General features: G+C 33.9%; 1 protein-coding gene across 1 annotated transcript in view; it reads left to right on the top strand.

Moving 5' to 3' along the window:
• Window positions 1–19,302, top strand: part of RSRC1 (arginine and serine rich coiled-coil 1) — a 511,688-nt gene that overhangs the window by 264,096 nt on the left and 228,290 nt on the right. Inside the window, exon 5 of the mRNA XM_037823719.1 lies at window positions 2,723–2,759. Within this exon, the coding sequence (XP_037679647.1) occupies window positions 2,723–2,759 (37 nt within the window). The remainder of the gene's footprint in view (window positions 1–2,722; window positions 2,760–19,302) is intronic.

Raw genomic sequence — 19,302 nt, 5'->3', positions numbered from 1 at the left:
TTGCATCCGGAGATCTCGCTCTTCTTTAGTATCTGCAGACAGCCAGTTCTTGGTGACACAAAGTGTGTCCCTGCACTGGCTGACCGGTGTCTCTCGGTCATCTTCTCTTTGTGGTGGGACAGTAATTAATTCAAAAGTGTTGTGTCTTATGTTTTTATTTTATGTTTGCGGTTACTGTTTTTTTTTATTAGTGAAGTTGTAGATTTACAGAATAATCATGCATCAAATACAGGATTCCCATATGCCACCCTATTAACACGTTTCATTGTGTGGTACATTTGTTACAATTGATGAAAGCACATTCCTATAATTGTACTTTTAATTATAGTACATGGTTTAACTTAGGGTTCACTGTTTGTGTTATGCAGTGCCATGGATTTTTAAAAAATTTTTATTCCAATAACGTATATACAACCTAAAATTTCCCCTTTTAACCACATTCAAATATATAATTCAGTGTTTTAAATTATGTTCACAATATTGTGCTACTATCACCACCATCCATTACCAAAAACTTCCTAGCAGAGGGGTCTGGCCCCTGGCTTAGCTTGCTGGTGCCAGAAAAGAGACTTACTTGTTAATTTAAAAAAATTTCTTTTTTCTTTATTAGAGAAGTTGTGGGTTTACAGGATTTACTTTTGTGCATGTGTTTATTTGTACTGTTCAAATCTTTCAGTCTTTGCATTATTCTTTTTTGCTTAAATTTGAAATTACACAAATAACTATGTTGCATACATTCTCCTTGTGAAAACTTAAAAGATCCATTTGACTTCCAGCTCCAATAAATGCATTCATTTTGTAATAATAAAAAATTTGAAAGTAATCATTTATGTGGATGTTAGCCTTCTCTCACATCTTTTGTAATTTATTCCTGTCATTTGTCATTAGGATTCCATCCAGAGAATGAGTTTCAGAAATGCTTAAATTTCTAACTGTTGAGTGTATGATATTGCTGGAAACAGAAAGTAGAGAAGAGAATGACTAAAGATGGGTGCTAGTCAGTAGAAGTGAGAATTTGCTCCCAATGTGCCTGATTGGGCAGTGAGAGCAAAGGCTGAAAGTCAGGACTCGAGTGTTCAAGCAGTAGAGCAAAGGGAATATTTGGAAAGATAATAATATAGCAAGGAAAAGAAAGCAGAGAAACCTTTATTTTATGCAAAGGAAAAATAGACTAAAAGAAAGAGAAAAAAATAAAGCTGGGGTCCTTTAGAGAAAGAAAAATGAGTGTGAAGATTAAACTTCATGAACGCAGTAGTAGCAAAATATCAGAAATGGATTGGCTTTTACAATGGGGGTTTATTAGTTCATAAATTTACAGTTCTAAGGCCATGAAAATGTCCCAATTAAGGCATCAATAGGACGATAGCTTCTCTGAAGAAAGGCTGTGGCATCTGGGGTTCCTCCATCACATGGGAAGGCACATGGTCGAAGTCTGCTGGGCCTCTCCCAGGATTAGGTTCTGGTTTCTGTTGCTTTCTCCAAAACGTCTTTGGGCTTCTGTCTTAGCTTCTCTCTCTCAGCTCCTGTGCGTCCTTGCTTGTTTCTCCCAGAGTGTTTCTCTCTAAATGTTTGGGGGTCCTCTCTTAGCTTCTCTGGGGCAAACTCGGGATTTCATCTGTTAGGTTCTGGTTTCAATGGCTGTCTCCAAATTGTCTGGGCATTTTCTCTCTAAGCATCTCTCTTAGCTTTTCCTGGGAGCAAACACTGGATTACATATTTTAGCTTCTCTTAAGGACTCCAGTAAACTAAGACCTACCTTGAATAGGTGGGGTCACATCTTTATGGAAACAACCTAATCAGAAGATCCCATCCACAATAGGTCTGCCCCCACAAGAGTAGATTGAAAGAACATAGACTTTTATGGGGTTCATAACAAATTTAAACCAACACAGTCACTAATAAATTAGTATAGAGTCAAATTAGAGAACAAATCCAAGTATTTCCCTCATTTCACTAAATATACATTTAAATTGTCTTTGCTACTTGAACAAATACTTGTTTTAGTTCCATCAGCAGTCTTGTTTATAGTGAAAAGCAATAAGGTAAATACTTAAAATATATCATGATATTTGATTGTGTTTTCTTTGGTGATATTGTTTTTTAATATTCCACAATCTTAGGTCCATATTTGTAGTGTGCATTAAGTTAATAAAATTAATGTCAGGAAAAATTTTGTTAAGATTTAGATATTTAGCTATGTACTTACATTCTTTATGTGCATAGCCTTTATATAAAAATGTAATCATTGGTAGATGGTTAGAGGGAGGGATATTTGATAAAGCAAATATAGTCAAGTGTCAATTGTAGAATCTAGGTGGTAGATAGAGGAGTGCTCACCATGTTTTTTCAACTTTTTTCCATATTTGTACATTTTAATAATAAATGTTAGAAGAACATATTCTCTAATAAGAAAGGTAGTGTGAAATAGAGATATTGTGTGAAAAGTCAAAAATATACTTGACCCCTTTTTCTCCATGACTTTGAAAAAATCTGAAATATTTGTTCTATTAGTGGAATACCAATTTTAATGTTAACACTATTATATATAAATAAATTATTGTTTCCTTTTGATAGAAATTTTCTTCTCAAAAACAGTATTGTTATGAATTTTAGTAAAGATACATAAAAATATTATGTGTTTATAAAACATTTTTGAGGTGAATATAAATTATAGCAAACCAGGGTTTGGCAGCAATTTAGAATTTTTATTCTTCTATTTTAGGGAACCTGGAAGCATCAAAGCTGGATTAGAACATCTGGTAAGTTCTAATTTTCTCTTGAACATTTGCATCATCTTTGATATCTGCATTCTAAATGAATGCTTTTGAATGAGCTTTGACTACCTTGTATTGAGAAAGTCAACCATTTCCCAAAGGGTCAGCTTACTGTTATTATGTGAAGGCACTTACGTTTTCATTTATCTTATCATTTCAAGGGAATTTTAAATTTTTTTAAATTACTTTTTTTTTTTTTTTTTTTTTTTGATGTAGAGATGAAATAAAATGGATGAAAATCCTTGGATTGATGATTGCTTTAATTATAAGCAAAAATTGTCTGGTGTAGAATTTTTGGCATATCTTGATCTGACAAAAACAAGCTTGTGTTTTAAGAAAAACACAATCAAGTATTGCATGCATAAATATGGTATGTTTTAGCAATTTAACTGCTCTGAAAAAAGTGCACAGCTTTGTTTTTCCTGGTGTCTTTTCTTTATGAATAATGCATAGATTTAAACTCCATTCAGTTTTATAATATAAAATAATCAAGATACAAAATTTTTAGTTTAAACATTTTTAAAGCACAAGTAAAATTCAAACTGATTTTATATTAATTCTGTCCACTGATTTAAAAATTGGAAGAAGTATAGTATTGTAACAGGTCTGAAATTCATTGAGCTCACCACACTGAATGTTTATTACAACATTAAGTAGTTCATTTAAACAGAGCATTATAAAGTCATGCTCTGATTTCTGGTCAAATCCGAATGTTGAATAATTAATAGTAGGGATTCTTTTGTAAATACAATCTAAGTACTTTTTTAATGCTTCCTTCATATATCATACTGTAGCTTTGTTAACTATTTGTGTGCTTTTTTCTGCTTCCACAAAAGCAAACCATGGCAAGAAGCAATTTTTTAGACTTATAACTGTTTTAGAGTTGAAAGGGATTTAAGGGTTTCCTTTCAATAGGAACAGGCAACTGAGAAAATCGAGACATTTAAATATGATCCTAAAAATTCACAGATCAGTTATTAAAAATCAGGATATAATAGCCTAGTTAGAAAATGTAAACTATGTATTTGTCAGGATTAGAAGTAAGGAAATAACATTATTAGCCTCATCATTTAAAAGTATCTCCTGAATCCCTAATTGTTTATCACTTCCCAGTGATTTACACGCATACATTTAGAATATATGGCCATCAGAATAGAAATGTTAATCTAAGATATCATATTCCAGTATTAGTTGGGGGCTTATAACAAGGAAGAACAGCTGGCATAGTGCCAAAACGAACAGTCTTTCGTATTTCTCATTTAAATTCTTATTTATTAAAGAAATGTTATAGTCCTTTGCTCATGTTCCTCAGTAAATAATAATGGGCTTGATTTTTTTTTTTTTTACCTTAAATTCCATTTTTTTTTAACACTTGCTAGTAAGATCTCATTTTCGTTATTTCACATATTTATGCTGTACGTATAATCTTACACAGTAGTGGTTTTCTACTTGTGCCTGGGGCTGCCAAGGGGTTCCTCAGAGCAGATTTTGCTCCAGACTTACACTTGCCACTTTAACAAGAATAGTTCCATTTTTAGTTATTTTTCAAAGTAAACATTTGAACTTTCTTATGAGGTTTCATCTGAAGAAAGAGTTCTCCAACTAAAAATATTTTTAAACTTTTAAAACTGTTCATGAATCTTAGCCGTTTATTAAATCAAGGATAATTGTGTGTTAATTATTATTCTTTATTCTATCTCTTTCTTTCATTAGAGAAGTTGTGGGTTTATAGAACAATCATGCATAAAATACAGGATTCCCATATACCACCTTATTATTATTAGCATCAGTAATGTGCAACATTTAGTACAATTGATGAAAGCACATTTTTATAACTTTACTGTTAACTGTAGTCCATGGTTTAACTTACGGTTCACTGTCTGTGTTATGTAGTTTCATGGATTTTTTAAAAATATGTTATGCTAGTAACATATACAACTTAAAATTTCCACTTGTAACCACATTCAAATATATAATTTAGTGCTGTGAATTATGCTCACAATGTTGTGCTTCCATCACCCCCACCCATTACTGAAAACTTTTCCATTGTCCCAAATAGAAACTCTGTATATTTTAAGCCTTAATCCCCTATTCCCTACGCCCACCCCATCCCCTGGTGACCTATATTCTAGATTCTGACTCTATGAATTTGCTGATTCTAATTGTTTCATATCAGTGAGATCATACAATATTTATCTTTTTGTGTCTGCCTTATTTCACTCAACATGATATCTTCAACACTCATCTTTGTTGTCACATGCATCAGGACTTCATTCCTTCTTACAGTTGAATAATATTTCCTTGTATGTATATGCCAAATTTTGTTTATCCATTCTTTGGTTGATGGACACTTGGGTTTCTTCCATCTTTTGTCAATCATGAATAATGCTGCTATGAACATGGGTGTGCAAATATCTTTTCAAATCCCTGCTTTCAATTCTTTTGGTTATATACCTGGAAGTGGTATTGCCGGGTCTTATGGTTCTTCCATATTTACTTTCTCAGGAACTGCCAAGCTGTCTTCCACAGCAGCTACACCATATTACATTCCCACCAGGAGTGAATGAGTGTATCTATTTCTCTGCATCCTCTCCAACATTTAGTATTTTCTGTTTGTTTGTTTTTTTTCTTTAATAGTAGCCATTCTAGTGGATGTGAAATAGTATCTCATTGTTGTTTTATATTTTGTTTTGTTCTTTATTATAGAAGTTGTAGGTGTAAAGAAAAATCATAGATAAAACTCAGAGTTCCATATACCACCCTATTATTAGCACCTTGCATTAGTATGGTACATTTGTTATGATTAATGAAAGAACATGTTTATAATTGTACTATTAACTATAGTCCATCATTTACACTAGGGTTCACTGTTTGTGTTGTACAGTCATTCATATATATATATATATATATATATATATATATATATATATATACTTATTCTAGTAACATATCTATAACCTAAAATTTCCCCTATTAACCACATTCAAATATGTAATTCAGTGCTGTTAATTATGTTCCCTATGTTGTGCTACTATCACCAATATCCATTACCAAAATTGTGTGATCAACCCAAATATAAACTCTGGACAATTTAAGCATTAACTCCTATTACCCTACCCTTGCTCCATCTCTGGTAACCTATATTCTAGATTCTGACTCTATGGATTTACTTATTCTAATTATTTCATATCAGTGAGGTCATCTAATATCTGTTCTTTTGTGTCTGGCTTAGTTCAGTCAACAGGAAATCTTCAACATTCACCATGTTGTTGCATTTATCAGAACTTCATTATTTTTACAGCTGAATAATAATTCCATTATATATATAGACCACATTTTTTTCATCCATTCATCGATTGATGGACACAGTTGCTTCTATCTTTTGGCAATTGTAAATAGTGCTGTTATGAACACTGGTGTGCAAATATCTGTTCAAATCCCTGCTTTCAATTCTTTCGAGTATATACCTAGAAGTGGGATTGCTGGGTCTTATGGTACTTCCATATTTACTTTCTCAGGAACTGCCAAACTGTCTTTCACAGCAGCTGTATCATTTTATTTTCCTACCAGCGATGAAGGAGTGTTCCTATTTCTCTACACCTTCTTCCACACTTTTAATTTCCTGTTTTTTCAAAAGTAGCCATTCTAGTGGGTGTGAAATGGTATCTCATTGTGGTTTTGGTTTCCATTTTCTGCTGGCTAATGATGTTGGTTTGCATTTTCTGCTGGCTAATGATGTTGTGCATCTTTTCATGTGCTTTTTAGCCATTTGTTTATCTTCTTTGAAGAAATGTCTATTCAAGTTTTTTACCCATTTTTTCATTGGGTGGTTTGTCTTTTTGTTGTTGAGTTGAAGGATTTCTTTTTGTATTCTGGGTATTAAACCATTATTGAATATGTGGTTCCCAATTTTTTTCTCCCATTGAGTAGGTTGTCATTTTACTTTCATGATCAAGTCCTTTGAGGCACAGTTTTTAAGTTTGATGAGGTCCTGTTTATCTATTTTGTCTTTTGTTGCTTGTGCTTTGGGTGTAAAGTCTAAGAAACCATTACCTAACACAATGTCTGAAGATAGTACCCTGCATTTTCTTCCAGAAGTTTTCTAGTTCTGGCCCTTATATTTAGGTTTTTGATACATTTTGAGTTGGTTTTTGTATATGGTGTGAGGGAGGAGTACACCTTCATTCTTTTGCAATTAGAGATTCCATTTTTCCAGCACTATATGTTGATGGGACTAGTCTTTCCCAATTGAGTGGTCGTTGCCCCCTTGTCAAAAATCAGTTGGCCGTAAGTATGAGGGTTGATTTCTGAACTCTCAGTTCTATTCCATTGGTCTGTATGTCTGTCCTTGTGCCAGTACCATGCTGTTTTGATTAGTGTGACTTTGTAATAAGTTTTAAGATTGAGAAGTGTGAGTCCTCTAACTTTGTTCTTGGTTTTCAAGATGGCTTTGCTATTTTGGGCTCCCTAACTTTCTATATAAATATTTTTCTCTTTCCATATAAATTTGATGATTGGATTTTACATTTCTGCAAAAAGTTTGTTGGAATTTTGATTGGAATTGTGTTGAATCTGTAAATATTGTTGGGTAGAACTGATATTATAACCATATTTAGTCTTGCAGTCCATGAACTCAGAATGTTCTTCCACTTATTTAGATCTTCTTTGATTTCTTTAGCAATGTTTTATAATTTTCTGCATATAAGACCTTTACCTCCTTTGTTAGTTTTATTCCTAGATATTTGATTTTTTTTTTAGTTGCTATTGCAAATGGAATTTTTTTTTCTTGATTTCTTCTTCTGTTTGTTCAATACTAGTGTATATTCAGACATTTTGCTGAATTCATTTATTAGCTCTAGGAGCTTTGTTGTGGATTTTTCAGAATTTTTTGTGTATAGGATCATGTCACCTGCAAATAGGAAACATTTTACATCTTCCTTTCCAATTTGGATGACTTTTATTTCTTTTTCTTGCCTAATTGCTCTGGCAAGAACTAATACAATGTTGAGTAATGTTGGTTACAGTGGGCATCCTTGTCTAGTTCCTAATCTCAACAGGAAAGCTTTCCATTTTTCCCCATTAAGTAGTACGTTGGCTGTGGGCTTTCCATATATGCCCTTTATCATGTTGAGAAAGTTTCCTTCTATTCCTAGTTTTCTAAGTGTTTTTATCAAAAAGGGGTGCTGTATTTTGTCAAATGCCCTTTCTGTATCAATTGAAATGATTATGTGGGTTTTTTCCTTCATTGTGTTAATGTGGTGTATTACATTAATTGATTTTCCTATGTTGAACCAACTATGCATACTAGGGATAAATCCCACTTGACCATGGTGTATAATTGTCTTTTTCCTTATCTTAGAGGGAAAACTTTCAGTGTCTCACCATTAACCATGATGTTAGCTGTGGGTTTCTGTTTTCCCTTGAGTCAGTGTAGGTAGTTTGTGTGTTTCTAGGAGTTTGTCCATTTCATCTAGATTATCTAATTTTTGATGTACAGTTGTTCATAGTATCCTCTTATAGTCTGTGTTATTTCAGTGGGGTCGTTAGTAATGTCCCCTTTTACATTTCTGATTTTAATTGTGTCTTTTTTTCTTCATCATTCTAGCTAAATGTTTGTCAAATTTATTGATCTTTTCAAAGAAAAGTTTGAAAAGTTTGGCTCTTGATTCTATTATTTTTTTTTAATTCTGTTTCCTTTATCTCCATGCTAATCTTTATTTCCTTTCTTCTGCTCACTTTGGGTTTACTTTGCTCTTCTTTTTATAGTTCTCCAAGTTTTGAGGTCACATCTCTGATTTGAAATGTTTCTTCTTTTTAATATAAGCATTTAGATCTATAAATTTCCCTCTTAGCGCTGCCTTTGCTTCATCCCATAAGATTTGGTATGTTTTATCTTCATTTTCATTCACTTCGTGAATTCTTCTTTAGCCCATGGGTTTCATTTGCTTCTTCATTTCCTCTTTAACTCATGGGGTGTTTACGAATACCTTGTTTAATTTAATTCATATTTGTGAATTTTCCATTTTTTCCTGTGTTATTGATTTCTGGCTTCATTCATTTGTGGTTAGAGAAAAGACATTGTATGATTTCAGTATTTTCTATTGTACTGAGACTTGTTTTGTGACCTAAGATATGGTATATTCGTGTGCACCCAAGAAGAGTATGTATTCTTTTGTTGTTGGGTGGAGTGTTCCATATATGTCTGTTAGGTCTAGTTGATTTAGAGTATCTTTGAAGTCTTGTATATTCCTTTTTTCTAGATGTTTTATCCTTTCTTGAAAATGGTGTGTTAAATTTTCCTTCACATAGGTAACCATTTTTGTGCGCTTATCAAGTTAAAGAATTTTAATATTGATATAAAGATTACTGTATATATCCTAGTTGTTTTATATGTCCCAAAAATGTGGTTTTGGGCCCTTTCACCTCCATTATTTGATCCTGTCCAGATCACATATTGCATTTAATAGTCGTTATCTCTTTAGTTGCTTATTCTTTTTTCTTTTAATTGTGCAAACACATAGGCAACATAAACTTTGCCATCTCATCTACTTCCAAGGTTACCAGTCAGTGTGGTTACTCATTTTTACACTGTTGGGGTACTCTCACCCCCCTCCATTACTAAAACTTTCCCATATCCCCAAACAGAAACCCTACACCCATTATGCATTAACTTCCCATTTGCCTTGGCCTCTCGCTCCTGACAACTTGTACTATACTTTCTGTTTCTTTGAGCTTGCATGTTCTCTGATATTTTCTTCATAGTTACCATGGGACTTAAATATCCTAAATCTGTAGCACTCTCTTTTGCTTAGATACCAACTTAACCTAAATGGTATACATAAACTATGTTCTTATACCCTTCCATCCCCCCACTTTTATGTAGTTCTTGCCACAAATTTCATTTTACACATAAGTCCAAAACCAGTGATTTATCATTACATTTTATGTCTTGGCCTTTTAGATCCTGTAGGAAGTAAAAAGTTGAGTTACAAACCAAAAATACAGTAGTACAGGCATTTATATTTACTCATGTTGTTACCCTTAACAGAGATCCTTATTTCTTCATGTCGCTTTGATCTTTTGTCTAGTGTCCTTTCCTTTTACCTGCAAAACTCTCTTTAGCATCTCTTATATGACCAGTATATAGGTGACTAACTCCCTCAGCTTTTGTTTATCTGGGAACATCTTAATCTCTCCCTCATTTCTGAAAACAATTTTGATGGATGTAGAATTCCTGTTTGGCAGTTTTTTCATTCATCATTTTAAATATGTCATCCCGCTGCCTTCTTGCCTCTGTGGTTTTTGATGAGAAATTGTCATTTAATCATTTTTGAGACTTCTTTGTGCATCAGATGTTGCTTCTGTCTTGCAGCCTTCAGAATTCTCTTTATCTTTGGCATTTGACAGTTTGATTGTAATTTGTTATGGTGTGCATCTTTTTGGCTTTATCCTGTATAGTGTTCATTGCACATTTGGATGTGTATATTTGTGTCTTCTGTTAAATTTGAGAAATTTTCAGCCATTATTTCTTTTAATGTTCTCTCTGCCTCTTTTTGTCTTTCTTTTTTTCTAGGATTCCCACAATGTGCATATTGCCATGCTTGTATGCCACAGGTTCCTCATGTTCTGTTCACTTTTCTTCATTCTTTCTTCTTTCTGCTCCTCAGACTGGATGATTTCAATTGTATTATCTTCACGGTCAAAGATTCATTCTTCTCCTAACTCCAGTCAGCTATTGAACCTCTAGAGATTTTTAAATTTCTATTGTTGTGGTCCTTAGCTGCTTGGTTCCTTTTTATAATTTCCATCTCTCTATTCATATTCTCTTTGTGCTCATCTGTCATTTTCTTGATTTTCTTTAGTTCTTTGTCAGTGTTTCCTTTATTCTTTGAGCATATGTAGGACTATTTTTTAAGTCTGTTATGTCCCAAGTCTGGTTCTCCTCGTTGCTGTTTTCTAATGTTTTAATCTTCTATTTGTTTGGGCCATCATTTTCTGTTTCTTTGTATGTTTTATAAATTTTTTTGTTGAAACCTGGACATTTTGGTATTTTAATGTGTTATTGCTGGAATTTAGACTCTGAGCTACCTGAGCCTGAAGCTTGTATCCAGCTATTATTATTACATAGCTTTCCTTGAATGCCAGGTGCTAAAAAAAAAAAGAAGAAGAAGAAGATAAAAAAAGAAAACAGCCTTTAACAGTCTTTGCAGATTGACTTGTGTTGTGGCTCTTCTTTGGGGCTTATCCATATAATGAATTTAGAGAATAGCTCCAGTCCAAAGTGTAGGCGATGCCTGATCCTTTCTACACGTGTCTTGTCTTGGGCAAGTGTGTGTAACCCTAGAATTTCCCTTGTTTATCTGGATACACATGTCTCCTCTTACCTAGAAACATTTTCATCATGGCCCTGGGCACTGCCCTGTATATTCTACAGCCATCAATCCCTTGCCTCAGGCAGCCACTTGACTGCTCTTTTGGTCTGTAGGAGCACTCTATGAATTGCCTTCTACATGCAAGTCAAGTTCTGGAACAGTGAATCCTTCAGGCCACCAATAGACAGATCAGGGCAGACATACTTTCTCGCAGTATGTGCACAAGTATTGCTGTTCTCCCTCTGGAACTTGGAACAGGGGATCTTTACTCCGGAAGTCTGGTTCAGGTACTGAGCTGGTGAAGGGTTGGTGGAGGGGCCAAGCATGGTACCACAAAATCCTACTGCTTTTAAGCAGCATTTTCTTGATCCATTGCTTAGCTTATTATTGCCATGCTTTAACTGTTTCCTGGAGCTTTGAGAAAGATGTTTCTGCCAGTTCTTGCTCTTTGATCAAAACTTTTGTGGAACGTTGGAACTCTGAAGCATCTCACTGTGCCATCTTGATTGGGGTGGGCTGCTTTCCAGATTTTTTCCTAATAATATTTTATTTTATTTTCAGATACTTTTCCATGAACCATAAAGCCCACACATCTTTAAAGTTCTAGATATAATCTTTGAAGGTCATTTGTTACCCCATTATCCGTTGGTGATTCTTGCCTGATTGTTGCAAAATGGAAATTTTTCTTCCTCTATTACTCCTGCCATATTTAGCAGTAAGCATTTGACTGTAAGGAAGAGCCAGCCTTCTTTATCATTTCATTCATCTATGAGCAAGGACTCAAAGATTTCTGTTTTAATGGATGGGTCATTATCACTCACTCTCCTTATTTATTTTGATGCTCAGATTGTCCAGATTTGCCCAGTGAGCATCCTTTCAAGATGGCTTCTTGTTCCTTTTGACATGCTCCCATGTTCCTGTTTTTGTTTTTGTTTTTTTAAGCGCTTCCTTACTTACTGGTACAACACATTGTTCAAGGCTTATCTATACCCTTCCTGTCCCACCCCTGGAATCAGACATTTCTTCAAATTACCCTGTTTCTTTGAGGGAAGTGTTATTTAGAAATCACTTGGACATGTGATCTCTGTACCAGCCTTGCTCTCTTACCCTTATAGATAATTTGATCTTGTTGCCTTAAGGCATTGAGGATTTTTTTCATTTTCATTAAAGTCAAGTTTTACTTCTCAGAGTGGATTGTTTTTGGTTAATAGTTCCAGGTACACAGTGACTCTTTTCATATATAGATTTAAGTTTTCTCATTTTCAGAAATAATTTTCTTAGATTATAGCGTTAAGCGTTTGTTGTTCTCCATTGTTTTGTTTTCTTCAGGGACTCCAAATTTTATATTTATATAAAGATTTAATATTTATTTTATATTTATACATATTATTTATATTTATATATATTTATATATATGCTCTCTGCATCCAAAGGTTTGCAGCCATTGGAGGACCTCTTTTCCAGTTTAGTATATATATACACATACACACACACACACACACACATACATACACACACATATATACGTACACACATATATGTACACACACATATACTTTCTTTCAAATATATATAAAATACTTTATCTTCTGTTTCAGTCCATTTCTCTCTGACCCTTTTTTACTACTTTACCTTGTTTTTATTCTCTCAGTTGTTTTCCTGTTTTTATTCAGGTTTTTATTTAAATTTTCATTCACATTTATTCTTCCATAGCACCTTGTAATTTAGTCTTTGTTTTGGAATTTTTTCTTTGATTTCTGTTTTTTGTTTATTGTATTCATGATTCTAGGTTTTCTTTTTTATCCAAATGATTCTTGTGGTTTGTAGTTGTTTTGGGGGAGAGAATTTTCATCTAGTGTTTTGATTTTTATTTTCTGTTTTCTTCTTAGAGTGGCTTTAATGGAGGTGATTTCATTTTTTTAAACTTAGATACTTTTTGGACAGAGTCCCTAGTTCAAGCATGCTGGCTTCTGTAGTATAGTGAAGTGCAGTTTCCTTAATTGATGAATGGGGGTTTGGGATGATGGGGTGGGAGAGGTGGATGTGTGTTAAGGGAGATATTAATATGTTTTGTTTCTCTTTAGATGTTTCAGTTTCTTCTTATTTGCTTCCTTCTCTTCGTTGACTTGTAGTCTATTTACCTGATTTTCTTCTAGAAATTTTTTTCCCTGAGGCTGCCTCTTTTGGTCTCTACTCACTTTCAAACTCCTTTCTTCTAGCTGTTTCTGTGGTAACACCAAATCCTATATCTGTGTCCAGTATTTCGGCAACTTAGTGTTGTACTTACTTTTTCTGGGGATAATTTCTGTCTGTGTTTATATATGAACTCCTCTTCCCACCCATGATTTCACAGAGTCTCTTAAGCCGCCTTTCTCCTGCTTTCTGCATCCAAAGGTTTCCAGTATAGTATTTATTTCTTTATTTACTTGTAAATTGAAGTTTATGATATTCTCTGTCTCCTAGTAATGTTGCAAGTGTGGGTCAAGTGTTGTTTGTACTCTTTTGATATTAAAGTGTTTGGGAGGATGTGTGGGGAGATTTGGATTCAGGCAGCTGTCCTCGTTCTGCAGAGTGGAAAACTCCTCTCTGCAAATGCCTAGAATGCTCTGCTTGACCTCTATCCCAGTTCCTCAAGATATTGTGACATTCTAATGTAAATTTGCCTGGCAATTTCTCCATTTTTAATGGACTTCACATACAATATTTTATCTTAGTCTTAAATGGTGTTTTGAGATATACAGAATGTCTGTCTTGTAAATAAAGATGTGTTCAAATTACATGACTGGAACTGTAAATACAAAATAGGGATAAAAATGTAGGCCCTCCCCCCTCCTCCTAGGATAGAATTTTTTAGGATTATTCTATTTAGTGAATATATAACTTTTCAAAGGTGATATAGTCATATTGGTTATAAAAAAGAACTTCTTTAAAATGTAGAAGTAAATAAATAATAGGGCTATATGGTGCTGTATAGAGTTACTCATCATCTAATCTCTTTTTGTAATATTGTTTCTTGAGGAATTCTTCTTCATAATTAATGTAAAAATTGAGTGAAATTAAGGAAAAGAGGCGGAGCCAGAGAAGAGCAATAGATATGTTTCAATAGAAATTTTTACCACGGTAATTCTAGATTCACATTTACTTGTAACAAATAATACAAAGAGATTTCAAGTACCCTTTACCCAGTTTTCCCCAAGGTAACCTTTTTCAAAACTATAGTACAGTTCCATAACCTGGATATTGACATTGATACAATCCATTCATCTTATTTCGTATTTCCCCAGTTTCACTTGTACTCATTTGTGTGTGAGTGTGTGTGTGTGTGTGTGTGTGTGTGTGTCTGTGTCTGTGTATTTAGTTCCAGTCAAGTTTATCACATCTTTAGGTTTGTGTTTTCACCACCACAGTCAAGCTACTGAACAGTTCCATCACTACAAGGATCCTTCATGTATCCTTGCTATTATAACCATACCCTACTCCCTCTCACCACCCTGATCCTTAACCCCTGAGGACCACTAATATGTCTTCCATTTATAAAATGTTATATAAATGAATCATACAATATGTAACCTTTAGACGCTGACTTTATTTATTCAGCATAATGCCTTTGATATTTATCCAAGTTCCTGCATGTGTCAAAACTTCATTCCTTTTTGTTGCTGGGTAGTATTCCATGGCATGTATGTGCCACTGTTTGTTTAATGAGAGAATAGAAATGCCTAGATTTAAAAAATCAGTATTGTGAGCTTTTGGAGGGTAGAAACCTTGACTGAATTATTTCTTTGTCCTTCACATTTGTGACTTCAGAAAATAGAAGCAGCTTAAAATATTTTTTTTAATTAAATAGAAAAAGCAAGAAGCAAGTCGGTTAAGTAAAGGGGTAGAATAAAACTAAAGAAAAGAAAGTATGTATAACTTTATTGTTTTGTGAGTCACCTGGTTTGGAGTCTAATCAGAGTGAATCTGTATGCTCCAGAGGATCTTTAAATGATATGCCTAGGTGCCACCTGGAAAGGGAGCCACAGAGTGGGTAAGGCTCACTCTCTCCTCATTCCTTCAACCAAATCAGCTCTGTTTTCTAATATGCTTTATATCTTGGGGTTCTGTTAAGATTACCTTTGAATAAAGGGTTTCACTGTTTTGAAAATAGAGGTGAGGTGATGGTTGAAAAATCTCTCCTCTACACTTCTGTGCGTCCCAGACCTGGAGACCTGGAAAGAGAGGCAGGGGAGCCCAGGATTATTGTAGAGGATTTGCAGAGTAATATGCACACTAAGCATTAGGCTGAATAAATACAACTCACTCATATGTGCTACTGTTTTTAAAATGCATGATGCTACTATTTTGATTAAACAGGTGAAATTCATTTAAAAGAATTACTTAGCTCTCAGTTATGTATTAAACTCACAACTACTGTTAGGTGGGTGGGTTGGGGATTCTGTGAAAATTTTTACCTCAAAAAAGAAATGCATAATGGCAAATATTGGAAACCACTGTTGAATAGACTTGAATCCTTTTGTAGGAATTATCAGCAGGCCTGACCACAAAATATCTCAAAGAGCTTGGTGCCCAGATCATATTTAGTCTTAGGGGAAATGAGAAGAAAAACTGCTTACAATGTGGTGTTTAATTATATTTCAAAGTGAACATAAGGAATTAATATTTTTTTATTTGATGAAGAATCATATCCACTTAAGGGCATTCTCATATGACCCCAGTCCTGTGTCTGTCAACATAATGGTTGTGGGTGGTTATTAAGTGGTGTTGTTGCTCCTGACTTTCTTTTATTAATGATGCTCTAAAGATGCAGAAAGTTAACACTGCAATTCTCTTTGTTATATCCAAAGGGAGCTGACTCTGAGTTTGCCTACCATTTTATGTTTTAAAATGTAATAACTAGTAGCCCTTTATTGAACTACCAGATGAAGGTTTAATTGTTTACTTTTTAGAGGGTTTTTAATACAGTTAGGTACTGTGATGCATTTAGTACATTGTTATTTCTTTTAATTGAGAATCCTTATTAAAAGCATTACTTGACTTCCAAAAGATGGGGTCATTCCATACCATCAGGTAGGATTAATGACATTAATTCACATTTTTATTTTTACAATTATGAAAAAGTACAGTAGATAGAACCTTGATATCTGATTACAATATAGTTGTCATTGTGTTACACACTTATTACAAGCAAACTTTAAAAACCATGCTATCCTTTCTTCTTGAGATAGGGATTGAGATTAGAAAATATTAGGTTGAGCTATGTGAAATTGTCATTTTTTATGGTTACAATAGTTCTGTGGCTTGTTTTTAGTTTGAAAAGACTTCTGTGACCTTCCCCTTATGACAGGGAATGAAGTGAATTGTTCTGATCAGTATGATGTTTCTAAAGCTTTTCTTGTTCTCATTTCTTAAAATTCAAATAAATGGAGGTTAGTTAAGGTAGGGGGGTGTGGTAATCTAGGTCAGTGCTTCACTACCTTTGATGTCCACATGTGTCATCTGGAGATCTTTTTCAAATGCGGATTCTTACACTCTGGGTCTGGGTAGGACTTGAGATTCTGCATTTCAGCAATCTCCCAAGTGATGCTAATACTGCTGGTTCAGGGATTGCCAGTAAGGAAAAATACATTAAAAGGCATTGATGTAAAAGTGATATGCCAGATGAACAAGGCCTTCTGAGTCTAATGAAAGATCTGGAGTGGAAACGAGATGTTTCCTCTGTGTACTCGTTGAGTGTGATTCTGCAATATGAATGATTGGTTGGGCATTCATAAACCCAGACAGGGGGAGCCCTCCACAGGTTTGAAGAGGGTTAAAAAAAATTCATCCTCTTATACTGCAAGAGTGATGGACAATGTTTTTTTCTTAATTTTCATTTTAGATGATGAGTTGTATTTGTTCAGGACTGCATTTAGACCTTAGGGCCAATGCTAGTTTAGCCTTAGGTGGAAAATTAAATGATAATAAATCTTTTACTAAAAATGGTTACAAGTGTTTACAGCTTTAAATGGGGTTTGCTTTCTATTAATAGTTGAATAACAAAAGAACTCTGTGTTTTTTTCTTAATTTTCATTTTAGATGATGAGTTGTATTTGTTCAGGACTGCATTTAGACCTTAGGGCCAATGCTAGTTTAGCCTTAGGTGGAAAATTAAATGATAATAAATCTTTTACTAAAAATGGTTACAAGTGTTTACAGCTTTAAATGGGGTTTGCTTTCTATTAATAGTTGAATAACAAAAGAACTCTGGAGCCATACCTGTGGGTTTTTCTCCCTACAGAGATCTCATTTATGTTTCTTATATTGTATAACATTTGAGAGTGATGACCTTCTTGTCCTTGTGGTCAAGCAACACAGTCTGACCATTTTAAGTGTTGAAAAGCAACTGTTATTAATAGCTTGCTCAGCCCATCAGTGGTTTGTAAGAATGTAGTTGCTTCTTGCCAGAAATGTAGGCAGGCTTGTTGCCCTTAGATACTCATCAAAATCAGTTTCTTGTAAGCAAGCCCTTTCCTCTCTTTTTAGGCTATTTTGCATAGAACTTGCAAGTCAACAAGTCAAACTTCTGTATTTCAGTGCATAGAATAATAGTTTTATTTAACACAAGCATAAACACAGTTAATGTATTACTCTCCTACTTTTGAAGTTTAGGGTACAGTCCTCATGTCCAGATAAACATGAACTAGAAAATGCAAACAAAGGGTATGAACGCCATTCTAAACTCATTTGTCTTTTGTCTGTGCATTTTTAAAATACCTCAGTTGTATTTTTATATTCCCCCACTATAGTCTGACAAAATGTTGACATTTATCCAAATGAGCTTGAAAATACAGTTATCTCAGGATTCACTGATGTTACCCATATACTCCATAAATTTATTAAATACTGATGAAAAATATTTATTTGCTAATATCAGCATTTAAGGTCTTCAACATATTAGATCCCTCTCCCCCTAGCATTTTGATTTATTTTTCTTACCAAAGCCAATATATATTTGAGGGTTGGAGTAAATGTGCATATAAAAATAAGCTCTTTGAACTATAATCATGAGATAAAACAGCATGAAGTTTTTCTCCTTTCTGGAATACTAATGCCATAAATCTTTCTCTCTTTCCTTTTAACAAACAAGTGTGCTCTGTGGATGTGTGAAAATTAAAATGCTTTTAATGTGGATTAAATGTTGCTGTCATGATTTCTTAGGTAGTTCACAGGTCTTACATCTGGAGGCCAACTCACATTCTAGTCAGAAACTGTGCCATTGTCAGTGATCCATTTCTTGGAAACGTTTTGATTAGTAACAAGTTTATTAAAAATTGCATTTGCAACAAATGATTAATAAATATCACCCAGTCATCTAAACAGCATGAACTTGGGCCCCTTTTCTGTTATATCCCTACTCCCCCAACTCCACCTCCCAAAGAAAAATCTCTCCATTGCATTGTAAGAAATAATTGTCTCCTGAGAAAGTGGTGGCCAGCTAGTTTTAAAACAAACAAGCAAAAAGATGCCATGCAGTTTTCCTAATGTTACTAATAGTCTTAGATTTATTTTTTATTTTTTTAAATAAGTGGATCATTTTATTTCCTTTTTCCCACAGCTTCCAGGAAGCTCAAATTCAACAGTCAGGTAGATGATGTATAATATTACTTCTGTCATTCTTAGTTGCAGAATTGTTTCCATCATTCTTCATTTTATGGCTTTAATTTCTGTTCTTGTTCTACTGAGAATTGTCTTCTTGAATATGCCTTTTATTGCATGACATCCCTAGATCTTTTGGAGTGAGAAGAGTTATAAGGAAATAAAATTACAATGATCTAAACACGTCATTTTGCTGTTCAGTGGCTTTTCTTTTGGTTGTTAACATCTGCATGAGCTTTTAAGGTATTTTAACTCACTGTGTGGTTTTAAATCTCTGTACCGCAAGTCATTTTTTTTTCTTCTATATAATCCGTCCAGAGTATGCAACCAATGATTTGCAGTATCATCATATAGTTGTGTATTCATTGCTAAAATCAATTTTAGCACATTTTCATTACTCCAAAATAAAGGAAAAAATAAAAATAAAAAAGAACACCCAAAACATCCCATACCCTTACCTCCCCCTATAATTTATATATATTTTTGTCTTTATTTTATTACTCATCTGCCCATACACT

This window comes from Choloepus didactylus, chromosome 1, assembly GCF_015220235.1.
Source record: "Choloepus didactylus isolate mChoDid1 chromosome 1, mChoDid1.pri, whole genome shotgun sequence".
Lineage (NCBI taxonomy): Eukaryota > Metazoa > Chordata > Mammalia > Pilosa > Megalonychidae > Choloepus > Choloepus didactylus.
Note: the sequence above shows the minus strand (reverse complement) of the source record. Positions and strands in the feature narration are given on the sequence as shown.